Here is a 12,257-nt window from a genome sequence, read left to right as displayed (position 1 = left end):
ATATTTCTCATTTTTGTTGGTGCTCCTCTGCGGGACGTCACTAATGAGGGCAGTCTCTCTTCCAGTCTGCTGTGATCCACTGCAGAAAATCTCCTTTCACAACATATGCTTGCGCTCTACCAAGGACGACAGCTCCCCACTGTACGGACTGATTACATCGGCAGTGTATTGTGGGAGCAGGTGATTTCATCCCCTGTGAGGACAGTCGTTGCAAAGCTGATTACGTCTCCTCGATGACAGCCCGTCCTCGGAGATGAATTCCCCGATACGGCAGCGACTGGAAATCAGGGCTGTTAAGGATGGTGTAGTGAGGAGAGAATGAGAATGCATTCTGCTTCATCACCCCCCTGGGTGTGCACAGCAGCAGGCAGGAGATTGGAGCAGTCAGTGCCGCTGGGAAAAAAAACAAAACCAAACCCAGACTGTGTGTGTGTGTGTATGTGTAAGAATAAGAGCCTTTTTAGTAATCCCCACCATTGGCCACGTCAGTGCCAGCCTGAGCTCTCACATTCACCCTTGGCCTGAGCAGGTGCACACGAAGTGGGAGAAAAACATGAATCCACAGCTCCACACATGCAGAGAGACCGTGGCACTCATCAGGGACGCTCTGGGATTTAGGTTAATATCTTCGCTAATGCTACAGCACTGTAATGCCACATGAGGAGAGAGAGAGAGCAGGACAGACACGCACACACCCCTACCCCCTTCAGGTTTGTAATCTATTCTGGACTAATTTTCCAGCCTGCACAACATCAGAGACTCTGTTTTTACCTGTCCATTCATTCCAGTCTTTTCATCTTGAGTCCAAAGGAAAGCCCACGCCTTTGTCTCCGGCTGTTGTTGCACGTACAGGACTGGATCAAAGATGTCCTTCATCTTTAGTAGAAGAGCCAGGTGATAAACCTGAAAATGTGCTTGTACCAGCACATGCGTTCATCCATGTTTCACTTCTGTTGGTGTGCTTGGTGATCGTCCTCTGCAGGTGCTTTTGGACGCCGTCCCCTAAATCAGTTCAACAGCCACAGGTCACCCAGTCTGCACTTCTGTCTGATTCCTAACGAAGCAGCATGCAGCATGCTGAGCGCTAATGTTTTAAAACGTTAGCCTTCAAATCAAGATATTATGATGCAGGTTTGTCAGATATAAATAGCATAAAACTGTGATATGTTTCTCCTTTCCACTACACAGAATCCCCAAGGAGTTTATGTTTCCCTTTAAAGCATTTTTGTTGTTCTAAGAATAAAGGTAAATCGTGGGTTAAACAGACAATAGTGTGACAGAGAAGTATAATCAATCTGAACTCTGTGTCCAACCCCTCCTTCCCTCCCTCACTTCCTCGCTGTATCTGCAGGCATTACTAAATAACTACGGTAATAATAGTTCAGCAGGATGTGACTCAGACTCCAAGGCATCTCGTCAGATGTTCCCATTCACTCAAATAAGCTCACAGTATGATGTGTATGTTGTTAAATGCCCGTGTGCACGTATTTGTGTTTTTGTGTCGTGTAGATACAACGGAGAATGGGAGATGGGCCGGGAAGCTCTGGAGGACATTCTGTACAGAGCCCAGCTCGAGCTTTACTCCCAGCCTCTCCTGGTAAGCTCACTCACATACAGTTGATCTCAAGTCAAATAAAAACACTTCAAGTAAAAGGCCCTCAACAGTCTGCAATGATGAGACAAATCTGGCCCATAATCAGTCTTAAAAAAACTGTTAAAGCTTTTATCATTTAACTGGTAATTGATCTGTCTGTGTGTCTCTGTCAACTCCAGCTGGGGAACGCCATGAAGAACTCCCTGCCGGACAGCGCTCCAGATGAGCCGCGGGGTCGCAAGGTGCTCCAGGTGGAGGTGACACCCACCATTAGCCGCATCTCCATCTCAGCCATCACCACCGCCTCCATACGGCGGCACCGCTGGAAGAGAGAGGGTAAGGCTGCAGCAGAAAGAAGGAGGAAAAACTGGCGTCACGGCTTCAGCACAGAGTGAAGTGAACTGAGGGATCAAAGTAGATGCATTACTTTACTTTACCATCCTCATTAGTAATGTAGCGCCACAGAGTAGGTTTGGCATGAAAATAATGCAAGAAAAAAGCACCGGTGGTTGGTTGTGATTTAAGCTGTAAACTTACAAGCTGTTACCTTTTTTTTTTTTGATCTGTGAAAGGCCACAAGAGGCAACTATTTGGTGAGAAAATGACTTTTCTTTTTTGTTCTTAGCAGTGAGAGGGAAATGTGTTCCTGTACAAATCAGTCACACCATTAGCATCGTCCAAATGGTGTCCAAATGTCAGTTATAGTCTCTGTGTCGTGGTGCTTGTGCCTCTCACTGCTCCTTATTGCTCTTTTTTTTTTTCTTCTTCTTCTCGTCTTGTCTATTAAGTGTGTGCTGTGCTTTGTATCATCGGTTAGATTTAAGGTCCGGAAACTTGCGACAAAATGGTGCCTGTAGATTCTACTGACTGCATTTTCCCTGGTTGATGAGAGAATAACGGGGCAGTTCATTTTTATAATAACTTTGCTTTTCTCTTTTTTTTCCCAATATTTTGTAATCTGCAAACGTGTTAACGCACAGCTATTAGGCCTGCTGTGCCCGTGATGGGTGAGGCCCGAACGGGTTGAGGCTGCTTGCCACTAAAGAAACACGTTTCCCCGTCTGTGTTGTTGACTCCCAGATTGTTTTGACTACTCAACTGATGCAGAGTTGAGCCTCATCGTCAATCCTCCTAGCCTCGCCCAGCAGCCGCACCAACAGAACCACACTCCCTGGGACCCCGCAGCCAATGAGGAGAGAGGAGGGCGGCCTCACAGCCACCACAGCAGCAGCAGCAGCAGCATCATTCCCCCCATCACGTTTGAGGGTAGGGGTTCAGGGACGGGCGCTCAGAGCAGGGAGGGTCTCAGGAGGAGGTGTCCCTTCGATCTGTATCTTCCCATCCCTTCTCCTCCTCCTCTTCCTCCTCCTCCTCCTCCTCCTGCCTCTTGAGAGGGTTAACTCTGCCGTTACCATTTTGGCTGCCTCTTCACTTCCCCAGAGTATACTAACTCATCCAGTCTGTAAGCCCCCCCCCCCCGAGCCAGCAACCCCTCTGCTACCAGACCGCTGCTCTTTTTCGACTCATTCAAGAGTGGACGAGTCGCCTATTCTGGGTTTGAAGGAAGTGTGGCTGCATGGGCCGTGCCATCATGTCATATCTTCTCGTTTTCCTCATCATGCCTCCAATGTACTTTAAACTGCTGCCCTTGTCACTCACTGAGCACATTTGGCCTTTTGCTCTGGGCTTTCTCAACTCTCCATGTTTGATGATTGGTTTTATACGTTCAGTTTATTTTTTCTGTAGTTTTAACAGGAAAAATACATGAGCTTTAACAAAGCTGGCACAGAGTACCTGACATCTTGTTTCCACGCTGCCTCTCGCGGTGTTTGACAGCACCACAAGTTTAGGGTCACTCAGGCCAACAGCACCCATCTGCTACCTCCTACTCTGCAGGAAGTGGCCTTGCATTTTGTTGTATGCTAATTTTATGTTCTGCCATGTTTCATTTCTTGTCCTCAGCTCAGTGAGTGGGAACGAGCTTTTCATCATGCATGCACGCGCTGCAGCAAGCATCTGCTAAAACATGAAACCTTGGAACACTTAACATTTCAAATGACGAGGCCAGACAAGCAACACTAAATATCACGAGGGCTGTCAAAGCCAATATTTTGATCAGCAAAGACTTTTCTGCTACCAGAACGTATCATCCGGCCCATTTTGTCTTGTTGAATGTGTGTCCATGTCCATGTGTGGTTGCTACATGTTTTGAAATCTTGAAACGTCACTCCGATCTTTTGACACGACTGAAGATCAGCTCATTCTCTGGCCTTTAAGGTCAACGTTGTCCGAGTGCCATCCCGTCTTCTTCCCATGATCTTTCATTAAGCTCGACGCAGCTGTGGCAAAAAGAACCTTTCAAGCAGTTTCATTCGATAGAAATCTACCACCCAATTGAGAGAGAAGTGTGATTATTTTAAAGAAGATCACTCACTCAGCGTCTGAGCACAAATACTTGAAGTTCTGACGTGGAAATAAACCTTGATATGTTCTGTAGTTTGGAGATAATACTGGTGGGTTTGCATGTTTGAGCCAGTTGACGACAAATTGAATTTACTTTGTTTTTAATTTTTCATCCATTTGACTTGGCAACAACACAACTAGCTACTTAAATAGTGAATATTTTAAGGCTTTATTCTTTGTTCTGTCACTGAGAAAAGGGACAATTTTAAAATCTCTGACTGTTGTTGTGTTTAAGGATGTTTGGATCTTGGATTAGATTCATTTTGTTTGTTGCACAGTCTCAACAGTTTCTTAATACAGTAGTCATGATAATGAAGGTATTTAACTTTTCTTCTTAAGCAAAGCTGTTTGCCTTGAGTTTTTGGGGGATGTGGACAATGTTTACTGACACATCCATCAGATCACCTGCTTTGTGTGCCGCATCCTCCTCTTTATTACAAAACATCACATGCACCATATATACCTTTATTTATACAAGGTTTTCAAGGCTTTTTTCCTGGAAACACATCTCATATATGCAATGATTTTAGACAGACAGCTATAAAATGTTTTGCATTTCAGAGTGTCTTCGAATGCATCGCCTTGGAAGAGCTTTTAAAATAGTCCCTGCTCCGACAAACATGAGCAAAACTGTAGTCAAAAGGCTAAAACATGCAAGAACACGGGTAACATGTTCAGAAAGCGAAGAAGAAATTTTAGCTCTTCACTTGGGGTGGGGTTGGCTTGTGACGGCTTGCAGACGGGCCCATTTAGCCGTATGGGCTGTCAGCTCTAAGTGAAGCGCTATTGATCCGACGAGGTGTACGGACTCGCCTCAGTGCTCTCCACAGATTGGCAGGCTCATCTCGGCCGGGCCAACCATGTGACCTCGGGGCCGGCACTGCGGGAGACACGAGAGGGATGGGGCAGGAGAGCATGTGTCTTCTCCTCATGTTGTGTGCATGTCAGTCCAGACCTTTTCTTCTCGGTTCCTCCTGTTTTATTTGGGGCGGGGGGGGGGGGGGTTCTGATGCTGCCTGTGGTTCCTTGTCGTCGAGTTTTGCTTGTCCCAGCAATGCATGACGTAGACAGACGGCTGGTCCTCTGTCTCTTCTCTCTAACAGGCTTTACCCTGCATACTGTATGTCAGTAACATGCTTTTTCCTAACTCAGTTTATCATCTTATTCCCTTTCAGCTTGCGAACAATGAAACCATAGATGGATTATTAATTGTTTTATTGTTCAGATTTCCTTATGTTGTTGCTGTGCCTGTTAGAATTCTACCAAATGAGTGCCAGGTATTAATTGTTAACACTGAGTATATTTTGAATGTGACATATTTTGCAAAACAAATTCTGTGCTTTTATCAGGCAGGTTATTGAACTCACACTTTTCCTAAAATAACAGCTAGTTAGATTTTAGTCGATGTGAATTACGTCAGATGATCAAAGCTCAAGGTCATCGATGTTGAATTGTGCCTCCGTTTGGTGCATAATGAGCGAGCTAATGAAGCAGCGCGGTGTGCTGAGTGTGAGTGTTGGTGCTGGCCTGTTTAAAGGCCGTAGATGTACTCTGCTGATTTATTCTGCATAATTTATAAACATTTTTAATCTTATTGCTCAGATTAGTCAGAGTTTGTCACAGGCCTGTCTGCATCACTGTTAACAAGAGGCCCGTTTTCAGGGTTATGGTGATATTTTTGTCTAGAGTCTGAATTTTGGTACTTTACTACAAATAGTATTGGACTTGTTAGTGTTTTTGGAAGTTGTTTGCACCTGCTTCATGCCAAAAGTTTCTCCCCCAGATTAAAAGTTCAAAGGTTTGTTCACAGTCAGATTTTACTAAAATATGTCAGCTGAATCTCAGTCGTCGTCTGAACTTGCTCACTTGTCTCTCTGTCTATCATGCTTTCTTTCTGTGTATGTTCGTGCATGTTTGTGTTCAGACGCTGACGGTATGAGTGGCGGGGAAGATTCGTTCAATGTCAACGACCCCGATGAGGGTTTCTCCTCCGGGGCGTCCAACAGCAGCCAGCCCAGCGGCACCAAGACAGGCGGCGGCGGCGGGCAGAGGGGCGGCAGCCTGAACAGCAGCAGCAGCAGCATCAAGAAAGCCATCGCGGCTCGGCTGTCTCGGGACAAGGAGAGGGAGCAGGAGAAGGGGAAGGAGGATTTGTCGGCAGATCACCAGGCTGTTGTGAGGAGGCATCACCAGAGGCGTCAGTCACCCCCAGCCAGCATCAACTTGGACGCCATCCAGCTGAGCCCCATAAAGAAGCACCTGAGCTTTCCTGCGGGGTCCACACTGGTGCGGACTGGCAGCACCTCTTCCAGCAAGTCCTTTGACTGCATGAATTTCAACCTGAATGGAGGCAACAACGAGCGAGAGGAGGCGACGGGGGGCTCTGACAAGGAGGGAGGGCTTCCAGCTGGTGGCTCCCATCGCCAGTCCACCATTAGCCTGAAGGAGGAGCACCTCATCAGGCCAGAGGACGCCCAGGACCTCCTGTCTCCCGGAGCTCCTCTCACCAAGCAGTCCCGCTCCCCCAGCTTCAACATGCAGATCATATCACAGGTTTAATGTGCAGTGCAGGGCATCGTAGACACACACGTACGCACACACACACACACACACACATACAGTATATCTCTACAGCTCTTAACAGCTCTACTATGACAACTTCTGTCTACCTGTGTTCTGTGTTGGTGTGTATGTGTGTGTGTGTTTGTGAAAGTGTGTGTGCGTGCGTGTCTGTGCGCGTCCTTCGGATCCTTCGGATCTCATGAGTTGTGTCTCCGCCCTTTTAACATCCATTAAAGTCGCAATCGTGACTTGCAGTCGTCGCTGTTGGGTTCAGTGTTACCGAGGATGCAACAGGGAGAGAATCGGTCGGCGCTGACCGCCCACAGCTTTGGCTACAAGTCGAGCGTTAAAAGAGTCCAGCATGTCAGTGAATCCTCCCGTCTGACCGAGCTGAGCATCCAACACAGAAACTCTCCTCACAAGGAGGAGACGTCGAGACAAATCTTGTAAGGATGCCACGCTAGCTGTAGGGAGATGCATGACATTTCAGATTTGATTTTTTTTTATTTATTTTTTTTTGGGGAGGGAGGGAGGGGGGTGTTTTGTTTTTTTAAGTTCCTGACTGAATCAGTCAAAAAATGAGTCAGCAATAACACTTAACATTGCTCATGTGGAGAATAGTGGGGTCTCTTCCTTCCTTCTCTATCATTCCCGGGCTCACGTGCAATCGTTCTTGCTGATTATCTTCCTTGTTAATTGTGCTGTTTTTAATTAGACATAAATGATTTTATTTTATGAAATTCTCCAAATGTTTTCTTTTATTCATTTCTCTCTCTTTTTTTTTTAATCACAATCCAAAGAAGGTAGCATTTGTTTTTCTCTTCGCTTGTTGGAAATTGATTTGTCAGAAAAATCAGTTCGGCCCAAGTGATTCTGTCCGCTTAACCTTCATTTGATTCTCAGTTCATCTGTAAAATCAGACTTTTAAGAGAAGTTGTAAAACCAAACTGGAATGTGGTAAGGGTGTTTTTATGTTTGTTTGTTTGTTTGCTTTGTTTTGTTTTGTTTTGTTTATGTCTTGCTCGTCTAAACTTTTAACAGGATCTTAAGAAATCATTGATGTGCAGAATCTTGTGGAAGAACTCGGTTAAAACCTTGAAGAAAGTGCAGGTTTCTAAAGCGCAAAGGCAGTGACTGGAATTTTATAGTGTATTGTTGTTATGGTTTGAACAACTGCATGGGTCCCTCCATCTCAAAGCACTTGTTGGTGAGTGTACTTGTTGTTGGCGTCTTTCCTGAGCCAGTGAATTACTGCCCTCTGGAGGCTCGCACTGGTCACTGCACACCTGCAGTCACTGTGACCATCATTTGGTGTTTTGTGGTCTGATTGGATGCTCATGAAACATTTTGTTCTACCTCATTGTGTGTTCACCTGCCACTCAAGGCACCTGTCTCCCAATCAGATGCAGGATTAAATGACCAAAATAGTTTCATACTGCAACTCTTATGACACAGCAAAATCTGTGCGTTCATGTGAGGAGTTAATATCCCAGCCTTGCGTTTCAGTTAAATGGCATCATGCACAAAATCCAGCTGCAAAACACAACAGGACTGTCTTCAGGTTTTCGTATTTTCTGTAATCACATCCACAACCACATCTGGATTAACCGGATTAATTGAATTCCCTCGAAATGTCCTGCTTATCTTCTTTTTTTTATGTAATTATTTATGAAGTGCAATTTTTGTTTGTTTTTTGTTTGTTTTTAATCCTCATGTGCATGGAGACGGATCTCCTCTGCTGTTTAAAAGCCTGCGTCTGCCTTCTGTAGTGCTCCCTGCCCAGGCCGAGTGATTGCAACATGGCGTGCTTGTCTGCATGTTTAGTGCCCTGCAAAGCACCGCTGTTTCAGATGCGTGAAACAGCACAGCGAGCCAAACCCAAGTCTTGTCCTCGTCTTTGCCACGTGTGCCAATACACATCCTCTCCTTAAGGAATTTATTTTTTGCTTGGGTGTCTTAAGTTTAAATGCCTGAATTTTTTTTCCGTTTACTGCTCTTATTTCAAAGTTAAGAGACATCGACAAAAAAAAGGGATTTTTTTGGGGGGGGCGTATGGCTTAACGTGCCCTTAGATGCAGCTTCACCTATTTTTGCCATGATTTTCAGTCATCGCAGGTGTGTGCGACATGCTGTACTTTCAAAATCAATGCTAAGCTCTGCTGTTGACATGTAAAAGAAGTATATTATGCGTCTGTGTAGTGTGGGTGTCAGCTGTTGTATCTCATTTCCCACGTCTTGCTGGCGTGCTTGTTTGAAACGAGGGTGAATGATAAATGTATATAAAAGTCAGTTCAGACTGCAGTGAAATAATCACACACACACACACACAGACACACTCATGAGAAACCTCCACAGCTGCTGCTCCTGGTCCTGACTGAGTCCTGTGTGCGCTTTAGCCTTAAACATTTCAGGCCAATGAAAAAGGGGCCTCCCTGGTCGGTTCCTTGGCCTCACATGCTCCTCCTCCGCCTCCTCCTGCTGGACTGGACTGTGGAGGAAGTAGAAGAGAGGAGCGCAGCTACAGTTCACACTCTCACCTGTTCTGTCTGCTGTCAATCCCTGTGCTGTGTGGCTCACAACGAGCCGTCTTCCCATTTGCTGTATTTTGCTGTGAGCTGAGTGGCACCTTTTTATTTATTTTTTTTGCTGTTTTAAAAACTGGTGACGTGTTCATTTCATTAATCAGAGTGCCCACACCCAACCCCACCAACTGAGGTTACCAGCAACCATGTTGGTACTGTGTGTTGATTTTAGAGCATCTGATAAATATTCCTCACTATCTGGTGTTATTTGCATGTGCTCAGGGTGGGAAATGAACACCAGCCAGCGAATGATGATAAAACGTGACAGTGGTTTGAATTTAAATCTGCCATCCATGTTGGCAGAATGATAAGCCCAGAAGTCCACATGGGGTCCACTTACATCTACATACGTCTGGTCAAATTTGTACTTGGTCAGCCGCTGGAGCTGGAAGGCAAAGTTCATTTCCTGTCCTGTATGTGATAACTGTGGGCTTTGTTTTCATACAGTATGATGCACTTTAATCCATCCACCTCGCTCCTCAAGATAGTTATTGAAATGATATATATAGATGTGCAAATGTGTGTACACTCAATGCAGGGTTTTAGTCTCTTTAAAGTAGTACTTCTATGTGATGTCACATCCAACACAATGCTATTTTTGTTAGAAGTCTAAGGGTACAGCTATTTATTATATTTTCTTTTCAAAACCAAAAAAAAAAACAAAAAAAAAGTTACGAGGTCTGGAAGGTCTCAGGAGCTTATCAAAAAGCCACATTTAAAAAAAAAATGGCAGCACCAAAATTTCTGTTCTTGAAGTCAGAATTGATTCTATGCAACATTTTCCCCTCTTTTTCTTTTCCTTTGTTTTTGGTTTACCAGCTTTCATTGATCCTTGTCGGGTGGGATGGATCGGGTGGGCAGATGAATTTAAGCTGATGATTTTTATTTTTCAAAGGTGCAAGTCCTCAACAGTGTCCCCATTCAGTGATCCTGTTTATATACACCCTGTTGTGGTGCTGCTGAGTGCAAGACATCTCCTAATGTGGGTGAAAATAAGAGGACCATCCATTCGTCATCCGACCGCCCTCACACACACAGAGAGAGAGAGGAAGCCACGTCTGGACTGTTGGTGCATGTTTGAGCCCTTCTCTAAGTTTGCTGCTCTTGTGGCTCAAAGACTTCAGTCGGTGTATGAAATATAAACAGATTATAAGTGATGAATCTCACCTAGAGGCTTCGAGGGAAGCTGCCGGACCACGTGATAACACTGTACTGTCGATGTTGTATAAATGGAGAGAAAGACTTATTTTAAATCTTGTAAATAAAAAAAAAATGTACAAAGGTGAAAGCGAGATACATATATAAAAATGAAAATAAAACCTGAAGATCAGTCTGAGATGTAGAGAGAAATTAATCTGTATATTGTTGAATAAATATTGTGCCGTAAGGGATACGAGTGTCTGTCTGCTTTGTCGCCAATGACATGCTGTCGATTGATAAATAAGCTCAATTAACCAATCTCCACAGTGCTGTTTAGTTTTACTAGGTGACTGAGCCATGCTGGAATATTAGCTCAAAGAATATTAAAGGGTAAAAGACACAAAAAAATAATAACCACAAACAGCAAACTTCTACAAATTCATCCAGCCTCAGATTTCTACTTAAAAAGGGAGGAAAAATGAATCCTTCTAGCAGCTGATTATGGAATACATTTTTACACATAATTCTGGGTGTGTGGAGCAATGATAACAATGATACTGTAAGCAAAATGTAAAACATTGTTCCAGCTTCTCAAATGTGAGGATTTGCTTTTTTTGTCTACTGAGATAATAAACCGAATTTATTTGTACATTTGGCAGCTGATCAGACAAAACAATTAATTTGTAGACATTGCTTTGGGTTTCCAGGATGTTATCTTGGTACTCTTAGTGTTTTACATTTAATCAACCGAAACACTAAGTCAAGAGAATTATGGACCCACAGATTAACTGATAATGAAAATAATTAATAATCACGTGGTAACTAAAGAAGTCCAAGGTCTAAATGTGATATTTCAAATGTTAAGACCATATGAACTGAGCTTGTAAACCTGCTGTAACTGCTTGCTGCTCTGCAAGTCAAAATAACCCTTTTTTAGTAAGATATAAAATCCGAGAAAAGTAGCCTGCAAACAGCTGCTGAGCAGCAGCAGTGACCACACATCTGGCTCCAAGTTTGTGATGAGGGCTGCGGTCAGCGGTGTTGTGCTGACACCTAGTGGTGATCAGTCGTAACAACAGTCCATTTTCAGCTGAACCTAAATGTTGATTTCCTCCGGAAGAAGTCCTTTATTTGAATATTTTCATGTTCACAGAAACTGTTAATTGAATTTCCTTTCCATCATGTCGGTTTTTGGTGTTTTGCTGCTCAGTAATTACAGCTTGAACATGTGAAAGCTGAGCTTTGCCTGAAACATCCTGTGAACAAACTCTGCTGCAGCTCACTTCTCACTTTACACCTGACCCTCCCACAGAGCCTGCTGGCCAAACACCCTTGAACTTGTTATACTTACAACATTTTACAGGTAGGAGTTAACTTAATAGAGTCAATCATTAGGATTATAACTCAAATACCAAGAGAATTGTTTTGCTCCAACTATACAGCTTTAAGGACTAGCATTATTTTCTAGTTGAGAAATTATATTGAACTGCTTTTTGACTTTTTAAAGCCACCTCATGACAAACAGTATCACTTTGAAGTTCATTTAGTAGAGCTTGTCGAGCTTTTAATCTCAGTGCTTAGAAGGAAAGAAAGTAAATAAAATAAGATAAAACAGGGAGGGCATTGAAATAAGAGATGAGGTCCAGAGAGGTGAGAATATTAGAAAAGAAAAGACATTCAGCCAGCTAACCAGACACTGAAAAAAAGTTTAATTTGTTTTTTTCCTCTGTAACATGGAGTTTACAGACTATAAAGCAACATCAGAACCTTGACTGACTGCTATAAGTGGATGTCGAGGAGCAGGGGTCTTGTGTAGTCTAGCATTGACTTGGCTTAACATATTAAAGAAACGAGACCAGAACTCAGCTAATTTTTGACACGAAGAACAGGTGACTTTGATCAGCTGGCGACTTGTC

General features: G+C 43.9%; 1 protein-coding gene across 2 annotated transcripts in view; it reads left to right on the top strand.

Moving 5' to 3' along the window:
• LOC124067664 (protein FAM126B-like) overlaps positions 1-10,592 on the top strand; it is a 39,365-nt gene extending 28,773 nt beyond the window's left edge. Inside the window, exons 10-13 of one of the 2 annotated variants that reach the window (XM_046405226.1) lie at positions 1,510-1,597; positions 1,774-1,930; positions 2,675-2,860; positions 5,982-10,592. In XM_046405226.1, the coding sequence (XP_046261182.1) occupies positions 1,510-1,597; positions 1,774-1,930; positions 2,675-2,860; positions 5,982-6,616 (1,066 nt within the window). In that variant the 3' untranslated portion in view covers positions 6,617-10,592. The remainder of the gene's footprint in view (positions 1-1,509; positions 1,598-1,773; positions 1,931-2,674; positions 2,861-5,981) is intronic. The other variant, XM_046405228.1, reaches the window with a different exon arrangement.
• The last annotated feature ends 1,665 nt before the right edge of the window (positions 10,593-12,257 follow it).

The sequence above is a fragment of the Scatophagus argus genome, chromosome 11 (genome assembly GCF_020382885.2).
Source record: "Scatophagus argus isolate fScaArg1 chromosome 11, fScaArg1.pri, whole genome shotgun sequence".
Classification (NCBI taxonomy): Eukaryota; Metazoa; Chordata; class Actinopteri; family Scatophagidae; genus Scatophagus; species Scatophagus argus.
This window is presented reverse-complemented; position numbering and strand designations above follow the sequence as displayed.